Source organism: Octopus bimaculoides, chromosome 14 (assembly GCF_046866305.1).
Source record: "Octopus bimaculoides isolate indiv1 chromosome 14, ASM4686630v1, whole genome shotgun sequence".
In the NCBI taxonomy this organism is placed as follows: domain Eukaryota; kingdom Metazoa; phylum Mollusca; class Cephalopoda; order Octopoda; family Octopodidae; genus Octopus; species Octopus bimaculoides.
Window position 1 is genome coordinate 5,848,876 of NC_142941.1, and position 14,239 is coordinate 5,863,114.

Below are 14,239 nucleotides of genomic sequence, written 5' to 3' on the forward strand. Positions count from 1 at the left end.
ATGCCATACTATTCATGTCTTACTCATGCACAGTATATGTGCCAGTGGAATCATATAAATATATTTTGCCAGTAAAAGTAGGGTATGGTCATGTTATTCATAACAGTTTTAACAACATAATTAACTGTTTTGTTATATCTCACAACAATATATATGTATATTATTAATGCTTCAAATATGAAACTAGAGTTTATGTTAGAGATTATGCTAGACGAAATAAAAGCAGAAACCAAATGTAGAACCGATATCTAACTGATAAACATGTTTTGTAACAAGATGGGATATATAGTAAATTATCAACAATTGTGGTTTTCTTTTATTATATAGCATATTAATTGATATCAACATCGTAGACTAATGCCATAAATACCCTATATATTACATTTTTATAAATCCCACCAACAATACATAACTATTGTTAGAAGTTGTTAGAAGTTGTTAGAAGTTGGAAAATGCTGATAGTTAATTGAAATTATTTTCATACTATACGCTACATCTCTTGTATTATTTAGGAAGATTTACATATGCTGCAATATCAACATCATAAACCGATTTGTATTTCACTCATAGCATTATTACTCTAAAATGACTAGTTATCTTTAGGTATCAGCGTTTATTAATCATAGTAATGCCACAAAATGACTGATCTACACGAATGGTGTATGGTTTTGATGCACACAATATTCGTGCTGCACGAGTTCATAAGCTGACCAAGACACTCACATGGAATAACATCAACGAGGTTTATATTTCAAAATAGTCCCCCTTGCAGTCCACACATTTCTTCAATCGGAGTTTCAGTGTTTGGATCCCATTGCTGAAGAAGCATTCAACCCGTCGTTAAAAAATATCGACAGCCGATATGACATCATCGCCATTGCGATCCTAGTTCCCAGCCAAGTGTCCTTTCATGTTGGGACACAGACAGTTGTCAGATGGGACCAAATCAGGAGAGTAGGGTAAGTGATCAACTAGTTCAAAGACACAGTCACACACAGCAGCCATTAAAATCAAGGACTTCTCTGCTGGAGAATTTGTTCTGGTGAAGCAAAACCACTTTCATCAGTTTTCCCAGACATTCGATGTTGATAGCCTTTCGCAACTGCCTCAGTAAGTTGCCACAGTACTCTCCATTGACGGTGTCGCCCTTTTGAAGATACTCAATAAACACAATGCCTTTCGCGTCCCCCAATATTCTGGCTATCATCTCCCCTACAGATTAAACGGACTTGGCCTTCTTAGAAGTAGTTGAGGAAGGATGTTTCACTGAATGGAGTGTCTCTTTGTCTCTGACCCAAAGTGATGAATCTAACACTCATCCTGGATGTGGAAACGTTCAAAGAGACCAGCTGGGTCTACCTCGAACAATGTCGGATTTTTCCTTGATGTGATCTGCCTTTTGTGTTTTTGATCAGGTGTCAGATGTGACACCCACCGAGCAGAAACCTTGGTCATGCCAAGTTTATTGTTCAGAATATTCTCATCTCTTTCATGGGGTATGCTAATAGCATTGGCTATTTGGCTTTTGGTCACTCGCCTGTCACCATCTCTATAGAGTGAACACGAACATTGTTTTCCTGGCTCATGGCAGTTTCAGGACCTCCAGACCTTGCGTTAACGTCAACACTCACCCCCACTCGCTAAATTCAACTGCCCACTTTTGCAACGTTGATAAAGCTGGAATGTCATGCCCTAATGTAGCAACCATGAATGCATGATATAGTTAATATAGTTTACTTAATATAGTTTACAAAATGAGTTTCATCCAAGTATCTGGAAAGTATTTATTTCCATCTTAATAATCTATTTGTCCATTTTTCACACGAGATAAATTATATTTCTTTATCTTGAAATAAAATTGATGGACAAGAATAACTTTACTTCGTTGCGGCAGATTTTACCCTCTATATAAGAGCATAAAATTATCCTGATAGCAATTCGTCTGTAACCACTTCGATTTCAGAATGTCCCAATGATAGATTTGGTCTTGGATGCCGTGAGTTATGTCGTTGTTCGGAAAAGTGTAACAGCACTGACGGGTTCTGTCCAGGTACATGTGATGAAGGATACCACGGATTCAACTGCCAAAAAGGTTATTTTCAATACATTTTATTACGCATGATTTATTGTTGTTTTTTTTTAATATTATTAAATCAGCGTATTTAACTTACTTTTTTATAATAAAATTGCTTGAGTTTTAATAACGAGTTATTTCAAATTTCATTATATGGAGTAAAGATGTATGTTTTCATACCTCTTTATATCTCTAATGCAGAAAATTAGTATCGTCATTATATTAAGAGTACGGAAGTAAAGCCATCTTATGTATTTTGTCTTCGTTGATATTTTCAGTGCTTTAAGTAGCTCAGTTCGCTACAGATTATATGGAAACATGCCACTTTATCAACATTTATCAACAACATGCGATGGACAAAACATTATCAGATGGATTTCATTAACTGAGTTAATAGAAATTTGATCTGCTCTGATATGAAGCTGAATATATTTTCTAAACGTTCGTTCATGAAACATTCCGTAACTTAATAAAAGTGGAACATAATACCACGAAATACGTTTGTAATGTAACATGTAAATTAAGTTAAACGAGGTGGTTCGGAGGTAATATACAGCTCGAGTGAATTGGTAGGTGGTCTATGATAACGACTGTATCATATCATGTTGATTTACAATGTTAATATCAAGAGGAAAAGAATGAAGACCACTTATTATGTGATCCTGAAATTAACAGGTGAGGCAGAGTATAAATGAGAATTTAATAGTGTCATAGACAACTTATTTCTCTAATTGTTTGATAAATCAATTGAATCTTTGATTATTCGATATATAAGGAGTTTGATATATTATAAAGACATTAAATACCAGATTTATTAGGAATGAATGTGTAATGTGAGGCATTTAATGTAGTTCTCAGTTATACTACATCTTTCTAAGAACATCTCAACGAAATGTCAAATGGCCAGTTGAAAAGATGCTCCAGTTATGTCTTCTAAGCAATATTAATCTGTGTTCACTCTGACTACACGTGAAAACCAATGTCGGTTATTGTTTTTTTCTCTTCTTCTTTACAGCCTCCACCTATAGTAAAGTTATCGTTCATACTCTGCCTCATGAAAGGCTTTTGATAGTTTCTGGTCATACAGTCCCCTATCCATTGCAGTTTTATATCATACCCTTCTCAGCTTTATTTGATCTTATTTTCACACAGTTTTGTTCTGCTAAACCTTGTCATGCATTGGTTACTCGCACATAGTTCTCTTCCTAACATATCAATGTGAGATTATCCAATTTATAATTTGATTTTATTTTGCAATGGTTTCTGTTGTTGCATTGTCATGCTCTCTTTTGCAACATTCGTTTATATCGGCGTCAGTGTTTGTATATTTGGCATCCATAAAGATTGAAAATTAGTGTGGGGTGGTGCGATCTGTATCTCCATGAATCTAAATGAGCGCTGCAATAAGTGTTTGAATCTGAGAAGGGTATAAATTGAATAAAATCATAATTAACATATCCTCCTCTATCTTCTTTTACTTAAAACCATGAACTTTTCAATACCCCTTCATGTGTGCATATATATACATATACTATAAATGATAATAATGATCATAACCTTAAAAGCGATCACCATGCGTTGACTAAATAAAAAAATAAAATATTCCAATATTGGGGCATATAAGCCCTCGATGGAATAAGTTGGCTTTTCATACGCATGGGAATCGGACCCACACCTCATATATTGGCGATAAGTGTGCTAACCGATTACAACCACGCATTTCTTTCCGCTAGATTTAAGACCTATCATTTCGTAGCATTTTTTTAAACAAGCATATGTGCTTTCTACGTTAATGGAGATGCAGTGATGAATGAAAATTATGGAAATGATACTAATAAATATTATAAGCTTAAAACCTAGAAGCCATCACCGTGTATTGACTAAAGAAAATAGCCTGATAACGGGAAATATAAGCCCTCGACGGAAAAAAAGTAGAGTTTTCGTTGGCACGGGGATCGAACCTAGCTTTCTTATATTTGCGATACGTGTGCTAACCGATACCACTATCTTACCCGCTCGCCTCTTTTCTTTAAAGATTCTTGAAACGTTATCTCGAAGAGCTTTTAGGATAGAATATTTTAAACCTGAGAGTTGGCTTAATATCTACATTGATTTTAAGATTGTATATATATCAACGCATAGATATAAGTAACTTATTAATTACTATAAAATATGATAAATTATATTAACCATAAATGTTTATAAGCTGCGGAAAAATTGTCGTTAAATAGGAATTTCCAATGGTTAAATAGATTTTATCAAAGTACATTTCTCTCGTCATTTATAATTATATACATACATACATACATACATACATACATACATACATAAACATGTATATATATATATATATATATATATATATATATATATATATAAATATGAGGAATGACCGCTTATTTTTGTATGTAATATTATTTTAATCTTCGGATTTTTTAATATGCTAGACCACTGGTTTTAGTTGATTAATATCAATCTCTACCCTCATTAATAAATTTTATATTTATATTTATATATATATATATACATACATACATACATGTGTATATATATATATATATATATCTGTGTGTGTGTGTGTGTGTGTGTGTGTGTGTGTGTGTGTTTGTGTGTGTGTGTGTGTATATGTATACGTATATAAGAAATCAGTGTTTGTATTAATAGAAACAATTTCAATTTTGTTTTAAATCTCTTTCGGATGAAGTCAAGGAGGGAATTCACCATCTTTTCCTGAATCGGGGTTTCTGAATGCACTATTTCTTTTCACCGTCTTTCCTCCTCCACTTCCACTTCTGAGGTTATCGGATACCAGTTTATTCTTATGATCTCGTGGAACTTCATGATTCGGATAAATCGGCTAGCAGTATCACTTCAACTGTCATGAATGTAGCCAGTTCAGGTACTGAGAGACCGGACCGACGTGAAGTATTCGAACTGTTCCGGGCTGGTCACTTCTACTTTTGCTAACCCTTCTACATCCTTGTAACAGTTAATATGGTCGGTATATTAATAAATATTCCTAGAATGTTTACTTCTGATGATGTACTTGAGTACGTGAAATGTATTATGTTATTAAATTTATTTCTTTTTCAGCATTGTAGAACTATGACCTTCTTTGCTCATTTTACTAATATTTTTAGTAAAGTCGCTTATATTGCTTTTAAGTATGCTTACAAAACCAGCAATTTTGAGAAAAGGATTAAATCAATTCCATTGGCTCCAGTAATAAACTGGTACTTATGCTCTCGACCTCGAAAGGATGAAAGGCAAAGTCTTCCTCAGTGGAATTTGAACTAAGAACGCAAAGACGGGCGAAATACCGCTAAGCATTTTGACTGGCGTGGTAACGGTTCTGCCATCTCGTTACCTTGTAAATTCACTAAATTTAAAAGCAACCTATCAGAGGTAATAATTGCGTTAAACAGTTCAAAGCAAATAACATGAATAGCAGCAGGAAGCGTAAAGGTCTACTGTGCCCTCAAATTTTTTTCTTCGATTTACTAAATTTGTTACAGTAGAGGAGACAATCATTTATCACCAACCACCAAGAAAATCAGTTGGTTGGCTGTGAGTACATGCCTAAGGAGCTGGAAATGCATCCATCAAACTATCTTTGCAGCCGCTGTTACGATGGTTTTCATCTAACGCTGATAGATATTTTGCTTCTAAACACTGCACATCCGTAAGATATAGCAACGCCGGACGAATACCGCAGTAAGCAGTAAATTTGTTTTCATGTTGTACGTATATTACGTATGATGCACATATATATGTGTGTCTTTATGTATAATATATATATGCATATATATGAGTATATATATTTTCATATACATAGATATGTGTGTGTGTGTGTGTGTGTGTGTGTGTGCCTGTGCGTGTGTGCATGTGTGTGTCTATGTGTACATATGTATGCATATACTATTAACTCAGGAGGTTGTGTGTGATGAGTGTACGGTAGCCACCCAGAAGCTTTTATAAGGGCATTTGCAGGCATTAGCCGTATACAAATTAGAAGGATGTATTTGATTTGTATATTTGTATGTATTTGTGTTGTATATATGTATGTATGTATGTATGTATGTATGTATGTATGTATATGCATATATATATATATATATATATATATATATATATATATATATATATATATATATATATATATATATATATGCATGTATGTATGTATGTATATATATATATGTATATATATATATATATATACATACATATATATATATATATATATATATATATATATATATATATATATATATATATATATTTGTGTATAAATGACCAATGCATTTTCTCATTTTCCAGAGCCGTCTACCCAAAATATCCCGGTGTTGGTGATAGTTCCATTGCTGCTGGTCATATTACTAATCATAGGACTGGTGACTGTGATTTGGTTTTGGTATGTGGCTATTTTTTAAATCCTCTTTTTTACTTTTAAAAGGAATTAATGAAGTTAAATGACCACTAGATTATTAGTTAGTGTCCTTACTATGTGCCATTTTCGGTTATTGTGATATAAGAATACCTCATAATTCATAATCTATATAATCTAATCCATACAAATATACAATATCCTTTCCTAATTACGATGTATGCTGATTTATTGTTACTGCTTATGAGAATATTAAATGTAGTAACTGCCCTGTTATTGTGTTAAATTCTGAATTAATATCAGAAGTAAGAACTGTAGCATTACTCGATGAGTTTGATATTAACATTAAAAACCAGTTTTATAATTTTCGTAGGATGAAAGCAGATTTCGCCTCTGTGATATTTCAACACGGGTAGTTGTGACATCAGACTGCAGACTGCAAACATTCACACCGAGTCCTCAGTTTTGCGCTAAACCCCGACATTTAAAATTAGTATTTCGTTAGCATGAAGTGAGGGAATAAAATATGTTGCTGAATAATGTTGATATTCTCAAACATATTGAGTTTATTTTCACGGTGTAACTAAAACAGCACTTTAACAGCAAAGGACATATTTAGTGGTGTCGTATGCAACCGTGATTAAAGTACGAGAGATACTGAAACGTTCGTATGCTGACTATGAAGGATTGCTGCTGAGAACTATGGAACATTGCAGGCATATATGTCAACACTTCTTGTTACGAAAGATATAGGTTATTTTCATGTAAAGTGACATTTGACTGTACAAAGAAGACTTCAAATGTAATTAGAAGTGAATTCTCTTGAAAACGGACAAACTTTGGCATCGTGATTTTGTTGAATAATTGAAGAAAAAAGCTTTAAGCCCCAAGGACATTCATGCTGACATAGCTGCTACAGTAAGGGATGACGTTCCAGCTTTATCAACAGTGCAAAAGTGGGCAACTGAATTTAGTGGTTGAGGAGAGTCTTGAAAAAGAGTTGAGAATATTCTGAGCAATGAGCTTGGCACGAGCAAGGTTTCTGCTCAGTGGGTGTCACGTTTTCTGACACATGATCAAAAGCACACTAGGCAGATCACATCACGGGAAAACCTGATATTGCTTGAAGCAGATCCAGAGAGTTTTCTTGAACGTTTCCAAAGCCACGAAGAGTATTAGACTCATCACTGTAGGACAGAGACAAAGCGACAGCCCGTTCTGTGAAACACCCTTCCTCGCCTACTCTTAATGAGACCAACTTCGTTTCATCTGCAGAGAAGATGATGGCCTCAGTTTTTGAGGATGCAAAATGCATTGTTTTTATTGAGTATATTCAAAAGGAGCACAGCATCAATAAAGAATTCTATGGCAACTTACTGAGGCGGTTACGAAAGGCTATCAACACCAAATACCTAGGAAAACTGATGAAAGAGGTCTTATTTCATCAGGACAATGCTCCAGCAAGAAGGTCCTTGATTTAAATGGCTGCCGTGTGTGACTGTGTCTTTGAACTGGTTGATCACTCTCCCTATTTTCCTGATTTGGTTCCATTTGACAACCATATGTTCCCCAACATGAAACAAAACTTGGCTTGCAATTAGGATCGCAGTGGCGATGACGTCATATAAGTACAAGAAGAGTAACTAAGTTTATGATATACCTGCCCGCAGATATCTCACTTAGTAATATTTTTTCTTCCTAAAAAAAAAGGGTAAATAAACATATTTCCCGATTCTCGCACATTTAATGAATCATCCATTACAATTATTATCTCAATTATTATAAATTTCTTCAGGTAAATTTACAAAAGAAAAAAAATGATATATTTTGATAAAGCCTTAAATACAGGCAGCTAAATCATTAAGGATATATCCATACCTATTTGATGGGTATGCTAAAAAGTTCCTGGTTTTGAGTAAAAAAACTACAGAAGGATCAGTTAATCATGATTTAATGCAACATATTGTCTTCTCCGATTCACATAGTTATTGCAGCGGAATTTCAGTTTTTCTAAGTCCTGTACAAGAACTCGGAATGTTTGGCCTCTAACCGTGCGACACCCTTTAAGCTAGGAACATTTCATCGTCCCACTTTTCAAATGTTTGTGTGTATATGTGTGTGTGTTCGTGTGCTTAATTTTGCGTATGTGTATGGATACGTATGTAAGTAGGTAGATACCTACACATATTACTAATAATTATGCATTGTCTTTTTGGCACCGTAAGACAAGTCATTGGTGTAGCGAGTTGGAATCGTCTCCAAAAATAAGATTTATTTATTTAACATTTATTTTATCAACTTAGCAGCGATTAATGTTGGTAACTGAATGAATTTTGAACGTAAAGTGATGAAAATAATGACCACAAGGTATTTAATAATGCTTAAAATAACAGTATTTCACATATGTGCAGAATTTAATCGTTATAAGAATGGAGAAGTAAATATTCTCATGTTGGCAATAACATTTCACTCGCAAACTTATAAAGGAATATTATAAAGGAATATTAACCTTATAAGTAAGTATAATGTGTCATACAGGTTACTTATTGTTTCAATTTTTGCATGAAATTGAAGATCATGGTGTTCGCTTTTTTGATTCTTTTAATTTGTTGCTATAAATTTACGAGCGGTGTATCATTATTAATAGTATTATTTAATATTATACTGTAACTGTATAATACTTAACATTTTTGTCTTAGACAATCACATTGATAATTACACACTTGTAGTTCATGAAATGTTTCTATATTTCATTAGGAAATTTAGGGGTAAAAGACCAATTGCAAAACATGTCGAGAAAATCCGCAAAATACCGGAAAATAAGTGTGCAGAAGCCGTTCCTGAAGATACAGGTAGGTTTATTACCTCTCACTGTTTCTTCGATTTTTCTTCTCTGTCTTGTGAACGTTCCATCGTCTCGGAAAACCAGTGACTATTTTATTATGATTTAATATGTTGTCTTTTGTATATTTAAAACTGTTTCCCTACATATATGTATCATAGTTGAATTCCAAAGCGTGGCAACTTGGACAACTATTTTCTACTATAGCTCCCCCTCACGAAAGCCTTATGACTAGATTTGCTGGAGACCGTGGTTGAAGCCAATGCGATTTTCTTGAATAAATTTATTCTTTAGTATTTCATGATATTTTTATGTAATTTTGGTTAAATATATCTGTTAAAATGAGATATCAACATTATTTTCACTTTTTCGCAATTTAGACCACACCCTCTATCTATCTATCTATCTATCTATCTATCTATCTATCTATCTATCTATCTATCTATCTATCTATCCATCCATCCATCTATCCTTCTCTCTCTCTCTCTCTCTCTCTCTCTCTCTCTCTCTCTCTCTCTCTCTCTCTCTGAGAGGTAAACGGAATTGCATGTGCTTGCATAAGAGTGCGTATTTCTGTTTACGAATAACTGTATATACAATTCTTTCTTATCAATCTTTATTGTTAATCTTTATAGCACATCTTTATGAAGAAACCCAGCTGAACGAAAACGAAAGTATATACGTGAACATGGCCAGTACTTCGTTTAAGTTAAATCTGCAGAAATACGTTTCTGAGAAGAAACAGGAAGTGGAACCATTTAATGATGAGTTCTTGGTCAGTGACTATCTTTTATGAATATGTTAACAATTTCATTCGTAAACTACTCTATTGTAACCTAGCATTATTCTTATTAGTGTCAGTATAAATTTAATGTATCAATAGAGTTGGAAGTTGGTGTGTTAATTCAGCATATAAAACTACATCAGTAAACCAAGTATGAAAACAATTGCAACAAAATTTTAAAATAGAAAACTATTATAGAAATAGTCTTCTATTTTGAAATAGAAAATAGAAAACAGCGATCCCTTATCGCTATTGTGTCGCAAGGCCGGTGAGCTGGCAGAGGCGTCGGATAAAACTGCTTTGCATTATTTCTTCTGATTCCTTATGCTATGGGCTCAAATACCACCGAGGTCCTCTTTGCCTTTCCTCTTTTGGGGATCGATTAAATAAAACAGCAATCAAGTATCGAAGGGTGATGGTACCGATTTATCACTTCCCCTCAAAACTATTCCCATATCAGAAATCATTTTGTCACTAAATATATTGCTAATAGCTTTCCACAACTATATTTTTAGTAATATTAATCATTGTTATTTCTTAGATTCTTAGTATTGCATCCACTAATAAAATGTCTGTTATGTATCATTCACTGAAATTTAGTCTTATTATTTATAACATAGCTAAAATGTACAGCTATCGTTTTCATATATTCACAGAGACTACCAAAAACCTTACCACTGCCTTATACTGAAGCAACAAAACCTGAGAATGCAAAGAAGAATCGCTATAAAACGATACTGCCTTGTAAATATTGATTTCTTTTTTGTAGTTAAGGCATCATATCCATCAAAGAAGTGAAATAAAATGTGCGCCTTTGTTGTGAAAAATGTAGATATTTTTCCAGCTTGACAAATATTCTCTATCAATAATGGTACTCATAGTTGTAGTAAACGTTGATGAGGACTCTTAATGGTTTTCATGAGATTATTTTGAAGCACCAGAAAAATCAATACTCACAATTCTGAAAAGGCAAATCAACAAAGCTCTTCCATTATACTGCACTTCTATGGTCGGAGTAATTCACATAATGTCGACTACTTCATTTATATATGTGTACCTATTTCATGAATTTAAGCACCGAGTAAAGCTACTAATTCATGGCATGCATAGAAAATATATATATATATATATAGGTTATGAGAGGTAATGGTGTCAAGAAGAGCCAAATGTATCAGGTAATGCTCACTAAGTGCTATGGATAGACCATAGTTAAGCTCCAGGTTCAGTGATTATACGGATGAGGAGTCCAACGTAGGTCATATATAAGTGTGTGTATATATAAAAAAAATTTCGTAGTGAGATAATAAAAAAACCAAGGCTGTGTAGATTTTAGAACATTTATAAATAGGTCTTACAGCTGTTTCCAGGATATTTATTATATTCGTTCCTCAGAGACGGTGTGAGAAGATAGTTAAGTAATAGTTAATTTAGATAACATACGAAATAGAGAGTGAAGTGGATGAATGAAAATAGATATGAGATATGTTAGGACATTGTATTTGTAGATCCATTATTTAGGAAGAATGGTATACATATAAGATTCGAATACCTTGTGAATAAATTTAAAATATTATTTAAAATTGGTCATTCCAAGTACAGAGTTTATACACAGTGTTATTGTCACTTTAGATAAAACCCTTGATTCAATATTTTGTATCTTATCTAAATTAACTATTGCTTAACCATTTTCTCACACCGTCTCCGATGAAGAGATATAATAAATATCGTGGAAACAGCTTTAAGACTTATTTATAAATGTTCTAAAATCTACACAGCTTTGGTTTTTTATCTCATTACGAAAAATGTTATATATATATATATATATATATATATATATATATATATATATATATATATATACATACATACCGTCCCCCGTATAAAACCGACAACAAAATATAAATGGACAAAAGCAAAAAATGATCATAAGCAATATTTTATGTGGCTGAATTAAATAGATTTTGTAACCCCCGTAATTGTGGAGATTTATGTTTAGTGAGTCCTTGAAATAAAATGCACTACCAGTTAAACAGTGCCATAAGATTACTCAAATAGTCTTGACAAGAACATCGACAAAACCTGTTTTCCATGAAAAAAAGGAACATAACCCATTTGAATCAAAATCATTGTTTTTGAGCTAAGAGTTATTTTTGCAAATTTCTCAGTATCTGATATATTTTGTGCGCTGGTAATTCTGGTTGATTAATGTCTCGTAGTTTGTCTTTTAATGCCACATATTATATCCACACAGGACTAATTATGTTTCTACTCAATGATTTATATTGTGTAGGATTTGGAATACTGTCTCAATTTATTACTTAATGTTACGCTCTCGCTCTTGCAAATTCACGTTTCTCTCTTTTCCTTAATATGGCCAAGTGTAGAAATCATTCACAGTGTTTGTTGAATACTCATTTAATGTTTATTTCTTAATCAAATATCACTTGTTGAGCCATTTCGTATAATATTACTTGATATTTTTTTTTTAAATTTCAGCAATATTTTGTGTTTGTTGTATTTTATAGTTTTTAGATACCTTTCTAGATTCTACTTCTTGCCAATATAACTGATATCTTACTAACTAAAAATACATATTTCTTCGTTGCATATTTCAGACGACCATTCACGTGTTAGGCTTCAACCTGACGAGATATCCTCTTCAGATTACATCAATGCAAACTTCATCAGTGTACGTCAAAAATATTTCTTTCGCTCCTCTCATAAGTTACCATAACTTATTTTAACTAAAAAAATATGAAGTTGTTGTTGATTTGTGCAATCTAAGTTCATCTTGGTTTTAATGTATCTACGTGGCCATCGCATCTCTACTCTATATAAATATTTCAAAATAATTCTGTAGTTTTGCAAAATATGCATAGTGTTTATTATATTATTTCATAAGCTAAATTGGTCGTAACACTGAGTATGGTTTCGCAGCCTCACAGAAGTGAGTTTGCATTTTTTTTTTAGCAGGGGTGAGAAAGAAAAGTAGAACAAAAGAGAATTGTTCAATGACAAAAGTATAACAAACTTACTTAAACAGAACTATAACAATAATAACAAATACAGCCACGATACTATTATTAGCAAATTTCATTTCCATTCACAATGGAATAAACGCTCATCAGTATGTATGCACTTTAGTATATACAAAATACAAGAGTTTTACTTCTAGATGAATTTAGTAATCCGTAGATTTAGAGATTACTAGTTTAGATATGAGGTGCACATTATAAATGACGAATGTTTCGTTGGATTTCTGTGTTAATTTTATAAACCTCCAAGGTCAAATGTTAATGTTGCAAGGAAGAGGAGTTAGGACAACAACAATATTAATAAATTATCATTCACTATAAATACAAATTATAAAAACCAATGTCGATTAGCATATACGAATGTGCGATAGTGAATTAAATTTTATATTTCATTCTTTGGTGTTTAATAATTGAATGAATGACATTTTAATAATCCTTTGATTTACCTTTGTTTTTTTTCTTTTGTTTTTTTTCTCTCAGAACCAGCGTTATATTGCTTGTCAAGGTATGTATTATTAATTATATTGATAAAGAAAAATAATTATATTGAAAGTTTTGTGTGAATCCTATCATCTTCAGGGCTTTCAGTAAATGAAATTGTATTTTCCAGGTTTTATTATATATCGCTTTTCTGTGGTCGTTAGAGGGGTAAAGAAAAATAAATATTCCATAAATTTTCACTGAAAATCTATCCTTAAATTATTTTCAGATTATTTTCTTCTCAACAAAAGCACCAGCCCTATCAATGAGCTAATTATTACATATCTTAAAACCCCCTCATTCATATAAGTAAATCTACTATAATAAACTTCGTTGTGTATACATACATACATACATACATATGATGGCCGCTCTCGTCCAAGACGACGTACTAACGTTCGGCTTTCACCGGACGACCTGCACAAATGATTCGTTTATAGTGATCAAATTTTTGTGCCGAACATTAGCTCACTGTCTCCATCAAATCGATATTGTCTGAACATGTGTACAATATGTCACTCCTCAGGTATCGAACTGATCTCAGAGCAACACGAAAGTATTTTACTCAAGTACACAAAACACCATTCGGACTAGTGACTGAAATCACAATTTTAGCAATCATGAGTGCAACACGTTA

General features: G+C 32.9%; 1 protein-coding gene across 5 annotated transcripts in view; it reads left to right on the forward strand.

Annotated features, from left to right (window-relative positions):
• Positions 1-14,239, forward strand: part of LOC106876628 (uncharacterized) — a 106,711-nt gene that overhangs the window by 74,785 nt on the left and 17,687 nt on the right. For 3 of the 5 annotated variants that reach the window (XR_016244358.1, XM_089363155.1, XM_089363156.1), the window contains 7 exons: positions 1,964-2,092; positions 6,395-6,488; positions 9,219-9,313; positions 9,939-10,078; positions 10,744-10,831; positions 12,703-12,776; positions 13,603-13,627. Coding sequence is in view for 4 of the 5 variants with exons in the window: in XM_089363155.1 (XP_089219281.1) it covers positions 1,964-2,092; positions 6,395-6,488; positions 9,219-9,313; positions 9,939-10,078; positions 10,744-10,831; positions 12,703-12,776; positions 13,603-13,627 (645 nt within the window). In the remaining variant the exon portion in view is untranslated. The remainder of the gene's footprint in view (positions 1-1,963; positions 2,093-6,394; positions 6,489-9,218; positions 9,314-9,938; positions 10,079-10,743; positions 10,832-12,702; positions 12,777-13,602; positions 13,628-14,239) is intronic. The other 2 variants (XM_089363157.1, XM_089363158.1) reach the window with 1 other exon arrangement.